This window comes from Mchenga conophoros, linkage group LG19, assembly GCF_057382185.1.
Source record: "Mchenga conophoros isolate Kocher_MC1m ecotype Shallow Benthic linkage group LG19, M_conophoros_male_GT1.1, whole genome shotgun sequence".
NCBI classification, from domain to species: Eukaryota; Metazoa; Chordata; class Actinopteri; order Cichliformes; family Cichlidae; genus Mchenga; species Mchenga conophoros.
In genome coordinates, this window is record NC_140544.1 from 30,607,364 (window position 1) to 30,628,825 (window position 21,462).

General features: G+C 41.5%; 2 protein-coding genes across 2 annotated transcripts; both read left to right on the forward strand.

The window, feature by feature from the left end:
- The first annotated feature begins 1,867 nt into the window (after window positions 1-1,867).
- On the forward strand, window positions 1,868-7,289 carry LOC146552625 (delta-like protein 4). Its single transcript, XM_085257639.1, has 11 exons — window positions 1,868-2,298; window positions 2,379-2,630; window positions 3,086-3,143; window positions 3,713-3,976; window positions 4,756-4,816; window positions 5,037-5,167; window positions 5,301-5,470; window positions 5,732-5,951; window positions 6,044-6,785; window positions 6,874-6,982; window positions 7,084-7,289. Exons 1-11 carry the CDS (start codon window positions 2,245-2,247, stop codon window positions 7,087-7,089), a joined length of 2,067 nt encoding a protein of 688 aa, XP_085113765.1. The 5' UTR covers window positions 1,868-2,244; the 3' UTR covers window positions 7,090-7,289.
- A 2,098-nt stretch (window positions 7,290-9,387) lies between these two features.
- On the forward strand, window positions 9,388-11,790 carry LOC146552626 (glutathione-specific gamma-glutamylcyclotransferase 1-like). The gene is made up of 3 exons (XM_085256949.1): window positions 9,388-9,819; window positions 9,988-10,023; window positions 10,670-11,790. Exons 1-3 carry the CDS (start codon window positions 9,649-9,651, stop codon window positions 11,084-11,086), a joined length of 624 nt encoding a protein of 207 aa, XP_085113075.1. The 5' UTR covers window positions 9,388-9,648; the 3' UTR covers window positions 11,087-11,790.
- Window positions 11,791-21,462: the final 9,672 nt, after the last annotated feature.

Here is a 21,462-nt window from a genome sequence, read left to right on the forward strand (position 1 = left end):
GCCAATAAGTCCAAAATGAGTCAGCAGCCGCTTTCATATCTCTTCATTTTCCATGGATGCCAGCTAAATATATACATAGAACAATCACGAGTCGGCTTTACAAAATACTGTCACAAAGAAAAATGATGTCCCAGGCAAGGCCGCAGATGAAACTGCGGTGGGCCGATGTCTGTTTCCATGGTTGTGTTTATTCTAGAGCAGCACAGCAGAAAAGACTCTGTTATCCTATTGTTTGCATTGGCCAGGAGTAAATAACTCATAGAGCTAAGGACTAAAATGTCCGTATTAATCGAGGTCAGGGTTTCTCCCCATTTAGATAATAGTAACAATAATAATATAACGACAGTGATAAAATCACAATTTGTAAATATTAACAAAGTCTGGTGAGTGCATCACCCCAAAGGCACTTCCCCGTATTTCAACCAAGCCAGCGTTTTCACTTGCGTTGCACCAAGACGTTCCAATCCAAGCATCGCTGCGTGTTTAGCACAGTCCAATTACTTTACAAGGAATTGAAACCTGAGCTGCGCTTGAGAAACCTTAGCCAGACTCCATCAAATATTAAAGTGTACGGGTGTTTTGATGTGTATGAAGGGAAGGCAGGCACACCATTACACATGTCTTAAGAGATTGATGAGGCTCTGTGGAAGCCATATATACCAGCGAGATGCCCTGTAGATAAGCAAATTCGGGTCCTTTTTGACACAAAGCAGAGCAAGAGTGCATGGTTGAAAGCAGGCACTGTACGAGGCTGCACTGATGCACCACTGCAGGATCTGTGTGATTCAGTCAATGGTGGGAACGCCAAATGCTTCAATACAGGAGAAGTATGAGATGTCTGGGTCTATTACTCACACTCCTCCAAACTCAATAGTCCATTGTCTCTGCCCAAAAGTGGAACCTCAAACCTATAAGTCAAAGGTGGGGGGGGTTAAAGATGATGTCATCTCTGCAGGAGAGCCGTTCAGCCACACACCTTCATGGCCAGGGAACGGTTACTAAATCCTGTTCCCTCACTGTAAATCCTCCCAGACAAGTTGGCCTGCTGCAGGGGTGATAAAGGTAACAATGCCTGCGCTCAGCGTGAGTTTTCATGAGATAAAATTGCATATGGCGTGTGAATTTATTTGCTCTGCCGCCTTCATATACTGCTTTGAGTTCATTTTTCTTTTCCCTCTTGGAACAATTATGCACACACTTGAAAGAAGAAGACTGTTTTTCAGCTGCCATGTGGATGTTAGTTCAACAAACAGTGCTCAGCTAGAGGACAATCTCAGCTTTGTGTTTGTCCACACATAAGCGTTTCACATGATAACTGCCCATTTATAGAAATGGACTTAATATTTTACTTTATATGAGGGTCTTGGTCTCAAAAATCGTGGGTTCCTCATCTGATTTATGAGTGACACCACGTGTTTAACATTTAAATCCATTTTGGGGAGGGCTGTCTCCTGCTCCATCTTCTAAAATAAACACAGGGGAAAAGAAAGAGACACAAGCAGTGACCCCTGAAGACAGCAACAGTGAATCTAGAAATTCTGGATGCCTGAAAGCTTCATCTATATTAACACTATGAAACCCCCCCTCCCCCCTCCCCCAGAAAAAAACCCCAACAACCTACTATTGAATTTTAGTTTACGCATAAACAGCGTATGAAAGCACAGAAAATCGCTTATTTTAAGCAACAAACTCCTCTAAAAATCATTATACATGTTAATGACACTCCATGTGTGAGAGAGAAAGAGAAACACACACACACCAAAAAAAAAAAAAGTGGAGAGGGGAGTGGGCGGTGTTTACCCACTGACATTGTCTGTAACGGCGTATAAAAACTGAGGAGGGACGTCAAGCATCCTTCACTGGGAGTCACTATGCGCTGATGCTCCGCCACATGCCCGCATCACTGTTGGCAAAACAAGGCTCACATCAGCACAGCAAACTCAAACAACAACTAACCGGCACGATGGATGGGCAACATAAAGACCGCAGAATGAGTCACTTGTGGATATTGACGTTACTGATATTTGTCTAACCTCAAGCACACGGATAACTCGGTCTTTTCCCAACTTCTTCTTCTGGATACTGATTGTGGAGCTGGATCTTGTCCTACAGGCTTTGGAGGAAAAGAAAAGGATTCTATTTATTCTGATCACTTTATTTTATCATCACTGCATTTTTGGAATAGGAGCGTCTTTTTGTGGGAGGACAAACTGTTTTTTAAGGATACGCACATAAAACTAAAGGATGGCCGTTTGGTTCACATCTGTCCTCGCAATAGTTATTACAGTATCTACTCAGGTATTTTTGTTTTTTAAATCTTTGCGTTTATATTTTGGGAAAAATGTATTTTTCTGTGCTCACTCTTCATTTCCTTCTAGGTTTTCGGAACGGGTGTGTTCGAGATAGAGCTGAATCATTTTCAGAACACGAAAGGTTTGCTGGCAAATGGGCTTAGCTGCGGCATGAGTGGCTGCAGGACTTATTTCAAGGTTTGTTTGAAGAATTTCCAGAAGGAGGTGTCTCCTGGAAACTGCATATTTGCCAACGCCAGCACACCTATTCTGGGCACCGACTCCTTCAGCATCCGGCCGGACGCCAGGCTACGCCTGCCGCTCAACTTCACCTGGCCGGTAAGAGCACCTGTCCTGTCGGGCGCACTCGTCTGACGCTTTTACGCAGAAACCAAACCAAATCTACACGTTTAAAAATGCGCTCTTCACAGCTGATGAGTGCTGAAAAATGCTTCTACCAAACAACACTCTGAAATGTATTTTGCATATAGTACTTAGCTTTTGTCACACCAATTAAATGCAACGTTTTTGTGCCATTTAAACTACGCTTAAGGGTCAGAGGACTTGTTTTATCCTTTGCCTAAAACTGAGTCTGCGTTCAACTATGTGAACTCATGTAGGACACAATCCAGTCCCTATATCTGTTGCCGGGATCATTTGAATTAAGTGCAACTGCTTTCTTTTATATATATGTAAAGTGTTGTGCCCCAAACCCCGTTTCATCCAAACAAAGCTAAAGATATGAGATCTTCAGGTTGTTTTGTGACCATTGTTTCCCTCATTTGTCCCCACAGGGTGCTTTCTCCTTAGTTATTGAAGCCTGGTATTCTCCTGCAGCGGAGCAGCCCGGAGGTGAGGAGATGTTTATTGGGTTTTCGCCACTAGAGGGAGGCATTGTGGGTGTAACTTGCTTTACTTGTTACTGAAAAGTCCGCTTTTATCAGAAACGTGATGAACGTATGAAGTGCTGGCAAACGCATCTGGTGTTTCAGCGTCATGGGTTCGTGTTTGTTAGGATGTCATGAGTCACACGACAATCCTTTGCAATCAAATCTCGCCAAACACAATCGTACTTCCCTTGATTTATTTTTGGCAGGCATGGGAAAGTGTACATCGCTTAAATGAGAATTTGAACCCTTGCCAAAAGTCCCATGACAGGCTTTTCCTGGATTTTACACCTTTTTTTTTCTTTTTTCTTTTCTTTTTAATCTCTGTGAACGCAGCGCGTAATGGCGAGAAGTGACGGCAAGGGGAATTTGAGGAGGCCTTTTAAGTATGCCTCTTAAATTGTGTATCATGTTAAAATTTATAATTGTTAGATGTGTTAACGTCATAGAGCAGCCTAAATTTTAAACAGTCTCTCATGTGAGCCAGTTTGTGGCCTAAATAGGATTAAATGTTTTTTTCTGTTTTATTCACAGATACCACCAACCCCGAATTCTTGATTAGTTATTTTACCATCCAAAGGCAGTTGGGAATAGGGCGTGAGTGGTCCAAGGATGTGCTCAGCGGGAGGCAGACGGAGCTACGTTACTCATACCGGTTCATCTGCAATGAAAATTACTACGGGGCCACTTGTTCCAAAAGATGCGCTCCAAGAGACGACCGTTTTGGCCACTTCACCTGCAAGCCTGATGGGGAAGAAGCCTGTCTGCCGGGATGGAGGGGAGAATACTGCCAAGAACGTAAGCAAGAGTGAAGACACCATATGGGCACTTTTCTTTGTTTGTATAAAAGGTCATGAGTCAGATTTCAGGAAGGCTGCTTGCGCATTAGTCCTAAATGGAGCAAAAAACACAGGCCATTAACAGCTTTATATTAGGTAGTTACAAAGGAAGATAAGGGAGGTTCTGTACATTTGTTTTTCTCTCAATCCTTCCAATTTTTCTTTTTCTTGACTTCATTTGGCCCATATTAAATGACCTGTTAAGCCACATGATCACAGGTGTGCGTGGGACGCGAGGAAGCAGGGCACAATTTGCGCACAAGTGAGGTTCAGGTGAAATCTGACGACAACTAACTTGATGCTGCTTTCTTTCTGGGCGCGTGAGATTTAATCCAGGGCGGTGGTCGCTCGGCAGCACGCGTCGGGGTTAATCGCGGCATTATCGCCCGCCACGCGCCACTAAATTGCAGGCCCTATTGTGGAGGCGGTGTGGGGCGGCAGCTGCACACGGGGCTCGAACAGTGCGCCCGTAACAATGGGGCAGCTGTCCTGCTTCCCCCCCCCCCCCTTTTCTTTCTTTTTTTTTTAGAGCAAACATCTGCTCCGCTCTAACCAACAGTGCAAAAAATAAATTAATGAAAAATTAAAAATCATGCAAAGTCAGTGTGCCTCGCGACACTCAACAGGAAATCGTTTTTATTGATACACCAGCGAGTAAAATAAATAAATACTGTTTTAATAATTGCCTAATAAGTTAATAACACTAAATTATCCCCCCCCCCCCCCCCCCTCTCTCAGCAATCTGTCTTGAAGGCTGCAATGAAAGGAACGGAAACTGCACATTACCTGGAGAGTGCAAGTGAGTATTCACTTTGGTTTGGTGTCCCTCCACAATTAGCCAACGAAAAGGGTAAATAAAAGTCAACCCTAGTCATGAGAAATATAAAGTATTCAAAGCACAAGGGGACCTTTTTTCACTATTGTTCCCCTTTTGTCAGGCTTGTTGTAGCTCTTGTATGTGAGTGAGCAGATGAAAGTTGATTTGTGTGTGATCCAGCTATTATATTTTGTGTGAACAGATGCAGACAGGGCTGGCAGGGTCTCTTTTGTGATGTGTGTAAAATCCACCCGTCCTGTAAACACGGTACCTGTAAAGAGGCTTGGCAGTGCAATTGCAAAGAAGGCTGGGGGGGCATCTTCTGTGACCAAGGTGAGTGAATTAGAAAGCGACTCCAGACGTCTTTGTCTCAAAGGATAATGCAAAAAGCAGAAAATGTCTGGCTCATTTGATGCAATCCCTCCTTTTGGTTCCAGTAATCACGTTTTCTCCTGTTTGTTTACAGACCTGAACTACTGCACCCACCATAAACCCTGCGCAAATGGGGCCACGTGCTTGAACACAGGCCAGGGCAGCTACACCTGCACCTGCCTGCCAGGCTTCACCGGGGTTAACTGCGACTCGGAGGTCAGGGAATGTGACAGGCAGACCTGCCACAACGGAGGTCGCTGCCTGGTGAGTCCGGAAGCCTCTCTCTCTCCTTTCCCACAACACAGGCTTTCCTGTTTTTGTTTTTGCCTCCGTCTATCTGCTTGTCCAGGAGGATGCTATCGATTGTCAAGTCAGTGGGTGACCCAGTTCACAGACGATGTACTGTAAATAGAATTTGGTCTAAGGATAATGGGGTTTGTTGGGGCAGTCGTGAACAGGATGTGATAAAAAACGTCTGACACGGAGGGTTTTTTAAAAAAAAACCTTATATCTTTTCTCCTGCAGGACTCTGAGGATGGGTATAGGTGTGAGTGTCCGCAGGGATTCGAAGGACAACACTGTGAACACAGGGTGCTCACTTGTGCAGACAAACCATGCTTCCAAGGTGGCACATGCCAAGAGAAAGATAATGGCCGTAGTTACACATGCGAGTGTCCACCAGGATACACTGGACTTAACTGTGAGAAGAAAGTGGACAAATGTACCTCACTGCAATGCACCAATGGTAAGAGACCAGACGCACATCACTGCAAAAGCATGTATGGTGCTGTATTTCTACATCAGCAGTAATCAATAATGATGGTGTTTTTTGCACAGGTGGACACTGCGTGGTCCGCGGTAACCTCCGAGTGTGCAGCTGTCGCTCAGGTTTCACGGGACCGCGCTGCGAGATCAATGTCGACGAGTGCGCCGCAAACCCCTGCGCAAACGGCTCCACCTGCATAGATCGCATCAACGACTACACCTGCACCTGTCCCCTAGGGTATACAGGCCGCCACTGCGACAAGCCCACAGACTACTGTGCTTCTCAACCCTGCCTCAATGGAGGGACTTGCACCACAGGAGCCAAAGGCCAGTCCACCTGCATCTGCCCGGCCCATTACAGCGGCCCTCAGTGCCAGTTCAACAGTGAGCATCAAGCCAACACCCCCAGCCCCACAATAAGCTGGGAGTCCAGTGAGAAGCAAAAGTTGGTAGCCATCGTTTTGGGTGTGGGCGTAGTGGCTGCTCTGTTGCTTTTGTGCATGGCAGTGGCAGTGATGGGGCACATCAAGAAGCAGAAGGATAAGGAGCAGGACTCGGACACCATGAACAACCTCTCCAAGGTTGACCTTCAGAAGGAGAACCTCATCTCTACTCTAGAGCTCAAGAACACCAATAAAAAGTTTGAATTGGAGGTGGACTGTCCCAGGGAAAAGTCTAATCACAAATGCATCAACCACTACCACCTGGACTATAAACCCTCCGCGAGGTACAAGGATGAACTGTCCCTTGTGGACAAAGATGAAAACTGTGAAAAGTCAATAGAAGACACGAAACATTTAAGTAGAATGTACAGGTAGGTGGATGAGAAGAGATGCATATGTTGACTTATACCACCATGCACTGTTTTTGTGCCGTGTGCCTGACATGTTGTGTCTTTACAGTGAGAGACCAGAGTGTAGAATATCTACAATAAGTTCTTCTGGAGATTCAATGTACCAGTCTGTCTTTGTAATAGCAGAAGAGAAAAATGAATGCATCATTGCAACTGAGGTAAATCTATTTACTTGTTCCAGCCCTTTAATAACTGGTCATTTAGATCTTGCACGTGTTGCTGTGATTGTCACTAAATGTTTGGACTCTGTCTCTTTCAGGTATAATAAATTGAATATATTATTCATCGTCAACATTGGATTTCTTGTGGACTGTTTACAAGTGTGGAAAGACTGGGATTTATTTAAACGCAAGTTGCTGCTCTTGAAAACTTGATAACTGGATAGAGCTTGTGTGCTCTCTGAATGCAATAGAAGTAAAGCTACTAATCTATGTGCGAATGTAAAGACTGGGATTTCTTTTTTTTTTTAAAAGGGAAATAATGAGCCAATCAGGCTTGCTCTAGCAACCTCGTCCGCTCTGTTCAAGTTCCTCCGAGGGCAACGGGCCAAGATGCGTGTGCCCGCATGCTGAGTGGAAGAAGCGGGCTATCCCGATGGACGCTTTCCATCTTATTGCAGTAATCGGCAATCAAACAAATCAACTCACCGCCAACGGGAATGTGGATGGAGCCGGCTTTTTTTTCCATTTCATCTGACCTGCGACGCGCTATGCAAACAAAAACCAGCATTGTGCTAAAGAAGAAAAGAAAAAGGGACTGAAAAAAAGAAAACTACTGAAAACGGTTCATTTTTGAGAGATGTTTAGGATTATCGTTTGAAAATTCAATCCGTTTTATAAAGAATGTATTCAGCCTTGATCACAAAGCCTTATACCCCCTTTTTTAAAGGGAATTGTTGTGCCCTGCTTATCTTGATTTCTTTGTGTGAAAGATCAAATGATGCAATATGCTAAAGCGCCGTGCAGGGAAAACTCATAATAAGGCCTTGTTTTACTTTATGCAAAATCCCCCTTAAATCAAGACAAAGAAATACATGTTGTGACTATCGTACCGAGAACGCCTTTAATGGAAATTACTGAATCAATAATGTTATTTTGTAAGATTAGTATTTCATTAGTAATTTAAGTATATGAAGCACTGATTTTTCTCTTTCTATGTTTTATAAGATTATTTTGTATATAGTGTATATTTATATGTTGAGATTAGAAGTATGACTTGTACATCTGTTTTTAAGTTGATGCCTCGCAAAGGTGAATATATTTTTAAAGTGTTTTTGTTTTGGTGTTTTTATTGTATTGTTATTATTTTTGCTATGAAAAGAAACAAGAACTACATATCTGGTACACTGTTTGTTTGTCGGTCTTCGTCGGTTGAGTGTCCATCTGGTCGAATAGAGATCCTAAATTAAATGTTGGAATCATCTAGAAGCTTTATTTGTGTCGCCTGGTGTGAAAGTGACGTCATTGTCTATAGATGCAGTAATATTTGGCCTGGTAGCTTCTTCTGATGATACTATGTCTATGAGATCTGTGTCTGCGTGATATGAAATCATTGTGCTAGCAATCATTCAGTGGGCAGCATTGTAATTGGCAGGAAATGTAAGAAAATACTCAAACATATATATATATATATATATATATATATATATATATATATATATATATATATATATATATATATATATATATATATATATATATATATATATATATATATTTAAAAGTCTGTATGTCATAATAAAGAGTCCTTGTTGTCTTTTCTGCTTAAATGGATCTTGGAACTGCTGCATCTCTTGATATCTGCGTCTATAATGATCAATAATTGATTCTTGTAGCTGACTGAAAGGTGAAAGGTGTGAGAAACACAGCAAAACTAGTGCGCGGAGAAAATCTATATGTCCTCGAACTAATGGCGCATGATCACAGCAAACAAAGGGCCCCGCAGCCAAGGCTCCATGATGCACACAGGGACTAATAACAATTGCACCCTCTCTTTGGAGATCTAACACTTTACTTACTTAACCCAGCCTTCAGCCAATATCAAAGCACCAGGCTGATGTTTCTCTCAAGTAAAGAGCCATGTCTTTCACAACCACCTGGTGGCAGTAGGTTTTATGTGAAGTAACAAGAAAGTAGTTCTCTCCTTTCTTAACCCATCAAATATCATCCTCACCGACTTACAGAGGACAAACTGATCTCAGTTATCAGCCACTGCGGTGTTAAGCTCGTCTATAGAGAACACAGATACCTAATGAGCTTAAGAGAGCACAGATATAACAGTCCCGGCTATTTATAGGTAATGTGATTACCTCTGCACTATGAGTTTGACCCTATGCTGTATATTGAAAGTGCTCATAAAGATTAAAACGTTAGAAACAAAGACAGTTTCTTTCTTCTTTTCTTTAAAATATATCTGCTTATTCTTCTTATTTCCCTGCCCCGGGTGCTTGCGTGTTCTCATGCGCAACGACTCAAAACTTAGGCGAGGCGTCGCCACAAAAGAGCCCCGCCCCTTCTATTTAATTGGCCAAGGTCGTGTCTCTCTGACGTACTTTGATCAACAAATACACATGTGTGCACGTCGGTATACTAAGGAGGAATGGACAGTATTTGCATTTTGATGACACTGACTAATTACTGATGTAATGATCATTGTGACGTGAAAGATGGTTCCTCCTTTCAGCGCTTTATTTATCTATATATCTATATATAGGAGCAGCCTGATGTATGAGACTCTATGAGGTCGTAGAAGACTGGAAATAACATCGAGCAGCTACTTGTGGACTTTTGTTTTTTCTCTTCCCAAACGAAGTTAAGTGCCTACAATGAAACCTCAGGACATTATAAAGGAAAAGAGCAGCCTGTGGATATTTGGCTATGGCTCCCTAGTGTGGAAACCCGATTTTGAACACAAGAGAAGAAAAATAGGGTACATTAGAGGATACAAGAGACGGTTCTGGCACGGAGATGACTTTCATCGAGGGGACAAGGAAAAGGTGAGATTTGCAGCCACACCTGGAACACAAGTATTTCCTGCTGATTCTGATCCTTTAGGAGTTCGCTCGTGCATTTTTAGATGTAGGCTACAGTATGTTGTTGTGAAGTATGAAGCATTTTCTTGTTGGTTGTTGAGTTCTCACTGTCGGTGTTTTTGCTCTCTACAGCCAGCCAGAGTTGTCACACTAATAGCAGATGAGGAGGTGAGTGAACCACTTAAATATTGAATGTGTAAGTAAAGCAGTGGATTCAGAAATTCTATAACCCTTAAAAAGCAAAACTAAAACTAAAATATCTTAAAAATATCTTCTTCTTCTTTCTTTTTTTAAATGTCAGCACAACAAGCCCGATGAGGCTGTGTTGTTTACTCAGACTGGAATGTCTGACTGTGAGTCACTGGTCTTCTCAGATGTATTGCAATACAAGTGACAAATAAAAACAAATAACAAGTAATAACTCTGCTCAGAAAATAATTAGCTAACCGGCCAATCACACTAAAAGAATAACTTTGCTATTTTAAACTTTCCACCTTTCTGATTATGAGTTTTTGTGTGATGTGTTGCAATAAACTGTAACTGTGGCGTGATAAACAGGGAAAATGTTAAACCCATTATTTACTGGTTGTCTACTGTTTGTTCTACTGTTTAATGTTCTAATTTCTATTCAATTCTGGCACTGGGTCAAGTAAAAACTGGACTTTAAATAACATCCTATAGGCTCAATCAATGTTGTTTGACAAACCAAAACACTGTAGTTTTATTTTTAGGTTTTTCTCTCTGAATATGTTCACAAAGTCAAGTCTTGCAAGTGTTGCAAGTGTGTCAACCTCCACCTGTTTGTACTCTGCAGGCTTGCACGTGGGGCGTGGCCTATGAAGTGACTGAGTGCCAGGTCGAAGCGTCTCTTCAGTATTTAAACATGAGAGAGGTTGTCCAGGGCGGGTACATAACAGAGATGGTGGAATTCATTCCTAAAGACGGTCACGGTTCAGTGTTGTCCCTTGTTTACATCGCCACACCTGACAACCCCATCTACCTCGGGCCGGCCTCGGACGGGGAGATTGCCGCCCAGATTGCCATCTGCAGAGGCAACACCGGCCACAACATTGAGTACCTGGTCCGCCTTGCAGAATTTATGAGGCACCACTGTCCGGAGGTGGAGGATGAGCACCTTTTCTCTATCGAGACAGCTGTTTTGAACATTTTCAGCAACTGCAGAGAGCTCAGATCCAACGACAGGAAATCCCTGCTGCTGGAAGTTATATAAAGAGTAAACTCCGCTTTTTATGAAAATAATTTTCATTTTAGTGGAAAAACAAATGAAGTCTTGGTAAATATTTCAAGGGTAAATGGCCTGTATTTATATAGCGCTTTACTAGTCCCTAAGGACCCCAAAGCGCTTTACATATCCAGTCATCCACCCATTCACACACTGGTGATGGCAGCTACATTGTAGCCACAGCCACCCTGGGGCGCACTGACAGAGGCGAGGCTGCCGGACACTGGCGCCACCGGGCCCTCTGACCACCACCAGTAGGGAACGGGTGAAGTGTCTTGCCCAAGGACACAACGACCGAGACTATCCAAGCCGGGGCTCGAACCGGCAACCTTCCGATTTACAAGGCAAACTCCCAACTCTTGAGCCACGATCGCCCCATGGTGCTTTAAAAGGAAATACTTTATTTGGTTTCAACTAAAAGGGAGAAAACTATCTCATGTCACTCGGAAATCTATGACATTCTCATCTCATCTCATTTTTCAACTGTTCACTTTAATATGCAGGCGACTCTCATTGTATTTCATATTGCACACAAAAATCAGCACGTCATGTTTTTAAGATTCCACACTATCCACAGAGAAGATCTGACATTTTTATGATATGTTATGATATTGTAACCTTGTTAATATTATGAAATGTTAATGCACATTTTTTTAAAATAAAGTTTTTGAATAAAAACATACAAATCTGTATGAGAAAATTGTGTTCGGGATTTCCTTCCCTGTTTATCTAGTCTCATATACATCTCTTATATTTTGTCCGTGCATACAGACCCTCCTGATTCATATTCCCACATCATATCGCCAAAGAAAGCCACCTCTGGCATTATGAAAGTGCTTAGTTTTCCTCAGAGAGCTGTTAAAAGCATGGGCCAAGAATCTTTAAGACACTCTTTTGTGAATTTATATTAAATTGGATGTAAGAAACTTCAAAGCCTCTCTATGCAGATTCTTGTGACTTATAGAATGCTTTAAAACTATTTTCCTTGCTGCTCCCAGGTTTATGCCTCTTAAATTGTTCCAAGCACAGTGGTTGGTCCAGCTTTAAAGGGTCATTTTTTAATTCAAGGCATTCCTCAAACACACAAAATGCCTTAGCATCTCATTTTGTAAAACCTCATAAAGTCTTTTAACCGTCGTAAAGAAAACTGACGGTGAAAAATAGCAAAATACTGATAAACATGGTGCAATGTTCAGTGGTGTTGGCGTTGGGAATAATCTGTTTACCAGAGTGCACATAAGCTATTATAGAGGACCCACAGTCCTTACAGTATAGAGGGAGCGTTAGGGGCTCTGCGGGCAGGTGGGGTGCAGATAGGGTTTCTTTCCCTGTCTGGGCTCCTTCCATGGATAAACAAGCCACAGTTCTGTCGCACTGCTCTGCTTTCCTAGAACTCAGTCCCAAACTAGGTCAAAGGTTTAGAGCCATGAAAACAGCAGAGCAAAGAGATCTCACATGCACAAAACATGTAAAACAGACAGAATATCCTCTCAGGTAGAAAAATCTGTAGAACTCATTACATAACTCTGTTCTCAGAGATAAAGGTTTCAGTGAAAGTACATTTCTGTCAATACAAGTGCAAGCTCTCCCTCGGACGAATTACTGAACCGTAAATTATGTTTTCCAAGTGCCAAAAAAGGTACATAACAAAGCAGTAAAGGCTGCATATTTTCACAGTTTGTTCAAGACTTTTAAGGTGTCATGTCAGCTGCTAGTCAGAATTTAGTCCTACAGAAAAGGAGATTAGGTACAAATAATAATAATGAATAAGTCTTCAACTTATAAATGAACATATTTAGTGTATTCTGACATATCTGATTCTGTATCTGTCTTATTACGGTCACACGGGATGAAGTTCTGGGTCCAAATCTTTGTGTGCCATTTATTCTCACCGAGCTTGGTCTGATTCTTTGGTTTCTTTGTTTCTGTTTCTAAGTGATTACCCCTGTGCCCAGCATGCACTTTCTATTGTTGTTACTATGCTTAATTTTTCCAGCATTACATTAAAGAACAAAAGTGTTCCTCGAGATTCAGCGCTGGTCTCTGTTAGGTACAAACCACTGTCCAAGGTACAACGATAGTACCTGAAAGAGCATCACCCAAATGATAAGCCGGGGTTGACCATACAGTGACCCAATAAGATACTGTTTGCAGAAAAACAGTAAAGTGAAGCGAGCTATCAGTGTTGTCTGAGACGTGGCGTTTTCATTAAAACTAATGAGATTATCCAGATAAACAAGACAGAGTCATGTGTTTGTTAGTGGTTTTCTACACCCCATGTGGTCACATGTGGTACACAGAAACCTGGTACTGTGCAGTCCTGGTACAAGCTGTTCATGACAAAAATGTCAGATGACCGTGATGACTCAGAAAATATGAGTACTCGTTTCCCTTCAGTCCACGCCCAACATGCTTTAAATTTTTACTATTCATGAGTTTACTAAAGAAAGAGACGCTAAATGAATCGAGAGTTTCTGTTTGCACAGCATTCAGTTTCTTCTTTTTTTGATGAGATTTTATTCTTCTTCCAGTCTATTCTTCAACGTATAAGTAAGGCTGCACCTCTACTTCTTGCCATGTTAGGATTTGAAGACACTAATACCTGTTGGGTGCATCCTTCTCCAGCTGGCACAGCAGGCCTTTATCATAAAGTTCTTTCATTCTTGAGTTTTTATTCATTTTTGTGCTTGGTTAGGTTTAAGCATCAAAACTACTTGGGAAAAGTAGTTATTGTAGTATGTTGTAGGAGGGTTGTTTTCACAGTTAAGCTAAGGAAATAATGACACTGACATGGATCTGAGGTCTATTACAGGCTTTGGTCTAACGCTGGGCTGTACACCACCTGATCAGTTTTTCCATGCATTTAATTACAAAAACTCAAGACAGCCTGAGTCACACGAATCATCGGCAATCACACGCTGTGTGCTCAATCTAAAGTATAATTATGGGAGCTACGACGACTGGTAACAGATAACATTTAATGGACTGATAGCATTCAAAGCAGATGACTGCATGATTTACCGCTTACTGTGGCTATAACAATAAAGATAAGTCAGTCAATAAAACCTCTTTACCATACCAGTGTTTGGCAAAGTGCAGAGGAAATGTGAGACCTGGGATCAATATTCTTAGGAGGTAATTCTTCACCAACATATGTGCAAACATCTCCATATGTCTGACATTTTGCATTCTTTTTTTACTCTTAATTGCATTGCTATTTAAGCACACAGAATTGGTTCTATGAAGCTTTTTCTTTTAATAAGTAAATTAAAAAGTAAAGTGCATATTTTGTGCTCCATGTGCATTGTGAACCACAATTTTAGGAAATGATGTTGTTAAAAAAGAGCCCTAGTTGTAAAGAACATTGACAATAACACAAAGAGACTGAGGTCATGTGCTCAGCATGTTCAAGCTGTTCTATCCACCACTACACAGAACAGTTGTCACGTCCCTAAAAAACACTGTTTCTTGTGTTTGGAGCCTCCACCTGCATGCTAATGTGTACTCAATCTGAACTCTTGACCTTGGTTTGGTCAGTCAATGGCTGATGGTCATCTTGGAAATATGTTAAAGAGAAAGTGATTAGGCCGCTAATGGAGTCCATCCACTTTAGAGCCCTTGCCCTCTTACACTGGATGGTCAGCTCTGTCTCCTGAGGGTCACCTCACCCCTCTATGAGAGGACCTGAGTGTTTTTTTGATTGGGAAGGCAACTTCATCGAAACAGGAAGACCATCTATTAATAAGACACAAATAATGTTTCAGTCGTCTAATAGACGCAGAAGCTCGTACTTCACGTAGTAAGTGCATTATACGAAATATAAAGCTTTCAGGTTACTCAGATCAAAAGCGTAAATCTGACTTCTGGTTTGGGCCTGAGCTGCGTCTGATCTGGTTACATGTGGCAGAAGAGAAAGATCACAGTTGGTATTCATCCATCATTGTGCGGCAATCAACACAACTCATTCATTATCACTAGCAGTTTGCATGAAAAGTGTTTCTTCTCGTCAAAGCAGAACATGACTCATGTGGGCTGGATCTCTTAATTCAATCTGCACAGAGCAGGAACGGGGACCTGCTGCCTCGATCCCTGAGGAACGTCACTTTTGCACCACTTAATTTCATTTCCCTAATCTCATTTACACCCAAACTCACCGCGGTGTCACTGGTCTGGCCGAGGGGTGTTGTGCACTGAGGTGAGAGTTTCTAAATGTACGCAATCTGACTTTAAATCCAAAACACCACAATAACTGTTAAAATTACTCTACGCTGCTTTGTGTGATGTATAATCATGAATCGGGATGCCAGTGGTAGCAGGGCCAGTCTATTTGCCATCCTAATAACGAGCAATGAACACACACAGCACAGCTGCTCTTGAGTAATTACTGAGGAAATGAAAAAGAAAGAAATGTCACAGATGTTTGCACTCTGTTCTGAGTGACACCGTGAATACAACTTTTCATATTTCCTCTACTCTTTGGCAAAGAGTGTGGCAGGGAGCAGTTATTGAATGTCCTATCTTTATTGTTGTAGCTATAATGAGAGCTGCTGGAGGCAGTCGTAAATTATCAGTGCTCTAATGTGGCTCGATCGAGCTCTTACTCCAAATAAAACAGTCTTTATGAACTGGCAGATGCTCTGGGCAGCTTCAGTCAGTCACACCCAGAATGTACTGTCCCTGACACACATCACACCAAAAAAGTATCGGTGGAGTGTGGTACTTGGCATTGACAACAAGGAACAGAATTGGTTTTGAAGGAACAAATTAATTATAGGGTGTACTCTTACAGACAAATACTACATAAACAACGCCTGAGTCATCGGAATTTTTTGGTTGGAACATTTTGTAGCAGGTTTGGCATCTGGTCACTGCATCGTAACACTGGAAAGCAAAACAAACAAACAAGAAAACCAAAAACGAAGTTCACCCACACAGCAAAATCTCCAGTGTGAAATTAACACTGGAGAGTGTCTATATGGGTCCACACCTCTGAGTGTTAAATACAACACTGTTGAGTGTTAAATTAACACTTTTGACAGTGTTATATGTTTAAAAGTAACCTAGTCAGTTTTGAAGATCAACAATGGCTAACACTGAGCAGTGCTGATTTTCTAACACTGGAAAATAACTCAAAATGTTAGAAATATTTTAATTGATGAAATATGTTCATCTACTGGCTCATTTCAGACACTACGAGGTCTCCAAGCTCTCAGGTAGCTTGACTTGATTTCTCAGAGTGAATCAAAAGGCCCTGGAGGTTTCCGGCCATTTTTCTCTCGAGTGTTTTCTCTCAAAGAACAGGAAAGGCTGCTCTGTTTCCCACACACTCACAGAGGTTCCATATCAGTGCTATTTTACAGGACAGCAGTTAATAATCAAGCAGCTGCAGGGTCACTGTAACTTTGTCTTTAATCTGAAAGACTGTGCTTAACCAAAAATGCTGGTCTGAAGTTTTCTAGAGGGAATACTATCTTTAAACCCAACCAACCATCCACCCATTATCTTCCAATAAATCCATTCAGGGTTTCAGGGGGCTGGGGCAGAACTCTACGAGTTAGGTACTCATGGATTTATAAGGGACTTATTTAGCGCTGTTTAATAAAAGCCAACTGTGTAGTTCATATGATAGTGCGAGCATTTCACTCACTTTGCTGTGATATTTGACATGATATTTAAGTGTGTAATCTTAGAAGTGAAATCCACAAATGATACTCTGTGTTTGTCTGTGATGTTGTGTCCATTTGGAAAGTTCATGTTCTCATGTTAGTCAGCCAATTACAGCAGAGCTTCCTGTTTGAAGAGATTGTAATCAGGCCTTGGGAGAACATATGCTGTGTGGATTGATGCGGAGCCAGTTGAAACTAAAATAAGGAGAAAGCACAGATGCTTCCAAAGGCCAAAGGGTGAAACCTCTGTTGATGTTGTTATCAATTTCATAAATGAATTATTGTGATTTGCAGGCCTTTCTGACAACAGGGTTCCTGAATATTATGGCAAAAGTAAGACTGAGATGATGCCATCAGTGACTCACCTGGAAACTAAAAGGTTCAGGTTTTCCATTTCTATAAATGAGAGCAGTCAACAATCCAGATTAAAGCTGTCAGCTATGTGACGTAACCATAAAAAATACATGGGAATATCCAGCAGCTGGTTTTGTATTTGCATTGTGTAGCAGCTGGAAACTTTTCCTAACAAGTGTCTGAGAGAGTCTGCCAGAAAACATTTTGTTTGCAGGTAAAGATAACTACAAAATGGCAAAACAAAGTAACCGAACTACTGCAAATGTTCACAATGTTCCTCACACGAGTTTCTGCAAATTTAGTCAACCTGCGAGTTTTATTACATGTTCACAGTGTGAGGATGATCATGTGAATGTGCCCATTCACAGGCAGCTGGGGGCTTCCCTGCAGTATGTTAAACATGGACATGTATGGTTCATCATGGTGACGCTAAAACACACCTGTGAATCTGAGGTTTGTTCAGATCTGATCCGTTCTTCATCCTTCTCTCGTGGAAGTGTGTGAAAACTAGAATATATACCAGCATCTTTAAAAAAAAATCAGAAACCTGTGTAAACCCACATTTGTACTTTAGGAAAAACATATATTAGCTCAGCTTATATTTTTGTTACGGAGCCAGGTCACCTGCTGGCCGTACCTTTATACGTACTGCATAAATGTAAGTTCAGTATCAGTATTCTCAACTAAGTTCCGAGGAATTTCAAAACTATACCATGGAGTCCACTGTGTGGAAATATCAGCATTAGCTGACTGATTTTTAGAACTTCATTCAATATTTTTTTTCATTCATATCTACAAAGCTAGTAAATGTGTAACTGCCAGGCTGCACATGAGCTAGTTTAAACTAAACGTTTCTCTGCAAATATCGATATAACATCCATAAATATTGATTAGTAAATGCATGTGAATCAACATAAAAGAAAGCTATTATTTATCCTTCTTAGAGTGATCTAATTCTTATTTTTAATTCAGACAACAAAATCTTCTCATAGTTTTAATATTGCTCAGTTGTGACTCATGTAAAGTCCCAGCAGGCGTAACATGTCGACGTTTTGTCTCGTCCCGCAGCGTTCCTGAGGAACGCGAAAGGAGACCTTCGGCGTTCTTATGGTACGCGGCGGGTTATGGCTGGAATCCAGTGCAATGACGCTCCCGCGGTAATGGACGTTCCAGCCCTAACCATAACCTTATTCCTGATCTTAACCAGGACTATAATGATGTTAAATAGCGTGTTTCGAAGCGATTTGAAGAAAAAGAGCGAACATGTGTAGACGGAGTCCAGACGGTTCTCATGTCCTCTTTTTTCCGAGGTCGTCATTTAGGAACGTGGTGGGTAGCCGAACGCGTAATATGTTGACGATTTGTCACCTAGCGTAAAATGTTACGCTTTGGGAGCGAGAACGTGTTGCAGAAAGAAGATCAATCGATATCTACAGAAATTCATCAACTTGTCCTAAAGCCACTTTGCATAGAGGATGATTTAGAAAACATTTTTCAGGGCTTTTAAATGTGTGTTAATAATCCACATTCCCATGGTGCAGACAAATAAATATTTTTTTTAGTTTTTGAACAGGTTCATGGGAGAGCAGCTCTTTTTTCACTGAGGGCAGAGGACAGACCCCTTACGATGCTCTCTGGAGGGTAAAGTGGGATTAGTCTGCTGCTTCTGGACCCCAGCAAGGATTTAATGGAGCAGAGGTAACTAAATTGGCATGGGTTCTTGCTGGCTAACAAAAGCCCCCAAAATCATTAAGCTTTACTTAAAAATTGGGGCAGGATGACTTACCATAAGCTGGCTCAGATCCAAATGGCTACAATGTCAATCCAGATTAACTGAAAATGCACTGATACCACAGTGCATCTCAATAACTGGCAACAAGGCAAGAATATAAGCAAGGGTCATGTGCAGAACAGACGAAATCCACACAAGTCTCAACGTGAATCACTTTGTGTGGTGAGCATAAGGTGCGAGAATTTGAGATTCACTGAGAAGAGGGCCGCAAAAAAACTGAAGCGGTATCATCACACTAACCCAGCTCCCTACTATCCCTGCACTACTAAAAACAAGTCCAGGTCTGAAACTCATTTATAAACTGGAAGGTCACTCCTACTATATGAACAGTGCCTGGCACAGACTTCCTTTTTTTTTTTTTTTTTTTTTTTGGCCTGTCCCGTTTGGCTCTTTTGCCATCAGAATTGTTGTCTAAAGGCAAAGAAAGATGCCCAACGGATTTACTTTACCAAACTGACCATCCCAGCCTTGCCGTAATGGTCCATTTGATTCACCTTTTATTGGCACAGACTTCCTTCGTCATTTTTGTCTAGCGCTAATAAAAAGTTGAAAGTTTTGAGATGGTGTCAACAACATCAGGACGAAATCTTCCTTTCACTCCCTTGAGCACGTGTGAGTTCCTCAAGCTTCGCTCTTCTGGACAGAGACCTCGAGGTTGTGTTTTTTTATACTAATATGCTGAAGCAATAGAGTAAGTTATGTCAAAAATGTACCTCCTTAACTTAGCATGTTAGTTTTTATGATTGTCTGGCATATCTGCTTTGGGAGTTAGCATTTATTAAAGTATTTAGTACAGCTGCTAGATTAGGTTTTCTCATAGATTCAGAGTGGAGCATGTTAGTGAGGGCCGCACGGAGAAGACTGAACACACAAAGCACTGTTTTGTGAGTGTTTGTAATTGGACTTTTCAGAGAACAGTGGTTTATACTAGAACAACTTAAGTTTAATGACGTATAAGGTAAAGTGTTCCTGTTATGTGGAGTGTGATGGATGCACCCCTCCTGCTCTAATCCTCATCTACTTAAAATGAGATACAGGAAATGTTATGCAAATGGCTTGTTTATCAATCCATGTCGGCATCAGCCACTTGTTTTGTGGCCTGAGAGTGCCATGCTGAGCTCCGGCTTAGGGGGCAGCATAATCTTTTAACACCTATCTGGCAGAGATTCCCTATTGTTGTCAGATTTGATATGAGACAGGAAGTGCAGGCAGATGTTGAGTTTATTTTTAAAATACTGGGCTAATAGTTTGGGTCGAGACGGATGCGTTTGTGCTGATCTCAAACTATGCCTTTAAATAAATAGACTGCAGTCAGAGCACACTGACAAGATTTATCACTACATATTGAAGGTGTGGAATTTGAAGTGAGCTCTATGCATGCCAGAGGGCTCTCCTAAGCCACACACACAGAGAGTCTCTTCCTAAGCAGATTACCTAAATAAATCTATGTCGGTATTCACTTCTGCATGTCTAGTTATACAAAAATAGACCGTGGGAATGCATAGACTAAACATGTTTATAGCAACGTATGCATCCCAGGACACTGAGCCATTAACACTCTGCTGACATCTGCTGCACGAGTTAAGGGTGATGCAAGCCTTTCACAGACATTTGCTTCTATTTGAAAAGCTCTGTGACAGATCTGAGATGATAAAAGAAAGTTACAGAAAAACAATCTTTGGATGCAAGGGTATTTAAAGACGACTTCCTGCATTTGACATTTACCTTGGATTAAGGAACAGCACATTGTGACTCACAGCTGTCAAAGGTGTAGCATGGGAGTTGAGCAAGCAGAATGATTTGTATGGAGAGGAGGTGGGGTGGGGACCAGATGTTGTCCTCCTACCACGGGGAATAAACTCTATCACTCGCACCGCAGGTGGTGGGAAAAGGGGGGAGAGAAAGGGAGAAGAGAAAGAGTAAGTGAGAAACAACGGCAAACAGGAAGCAGAGACCTTACAACACAATGCTCGCAGAGTTTCCTGCAGGTTCAGACAGATAAGGAGCAACACTTTGTTTAAAGCTGCAGTTTCAACCCCCCAAACGTTTCCCGGGCTCTAAAATATGTTGCGCCGCTTGCTGGTACAATTCTTCTGCAGTACAGCTGTGATATGTTGGAGTGCAAAATTTGGATTGTTTGCGAGGGAAACAAGCTCAAGGCTCAGTGCAAATGTTGCAACAAGACATGACTGCAATAGCAAGTTCAATTAAGGAAAAGTACAGTAAGATAATAACCAATTATTTTTGCAGACATTACTAATATTACCATAATGGCTTTTTTGTAAGGTCAGAGACTGGCCTTAAAAGTGTGGCGTAATGTAATCTAGATGCTGGATCATAAGAAAATGACTCCAGCTGCATTATAAACCAATTATAAATCAGTTGTGCAGAAGAGGTTTTCCAAGCCAAAGTTTTATTAATTTATGATTTTTTGTATTTGGTCAAAACTTCCATAACGTCAGGCTTAAAATGCTTTAAATAACTTATTTAATGCATTTGGTATTTCTGCCTAGAAACACAAATCAAATGCATGATGGGAATTCAGACAAACT

Excerpts from the sequence above, each read along its gene's own strand:
- LOC146552626 (XM_085256949.1), top strand. The coding sequence starts at position 9,649 with ATGAAACCTCAGGACATTATAAAGGAAAAGAGCAGCCTGTGGATATTT. Across the intron at positions 9,820-9,987 it reads ATCGAGGGGACAAGGAAAAG|CCAGCCAGAGTTGTCACACT; the intron begins GTGAGATTTGCA and ends TGCTCTCTACAG. Across the intron at positions 10,024-10,669 it reads CACTAATAGCAGATGAGGAG|GCTTGCACGTGGGGCGTGGC; the intron begins GTGAGTGAACCA and ends TGTACTCTGCAG.
- LOC146552625 (XM_085257639.1), top strand. The coding sequence starts at position 2,245 with ATGGCCGTTTGGTTCACATCTGTCCTCGCAATAGTTATTACAGTATCT. Across the intron at positions 5,471-5,731 it reads ACAACGGAGGTCGCTGCCTG|GACTCTGAGGATGGGTATAG; the intron begins GTGAGTCCGGAA and ends TTTCTCCTGCAG. Across the intron at positions 6,786-6,873 it reads CATTTAAGTAGAATGTACAG|TGAGAGACCAGAGTGTAGAA; the intron begins GTAGGTGGATGA and ends GTGTCTTTACAG.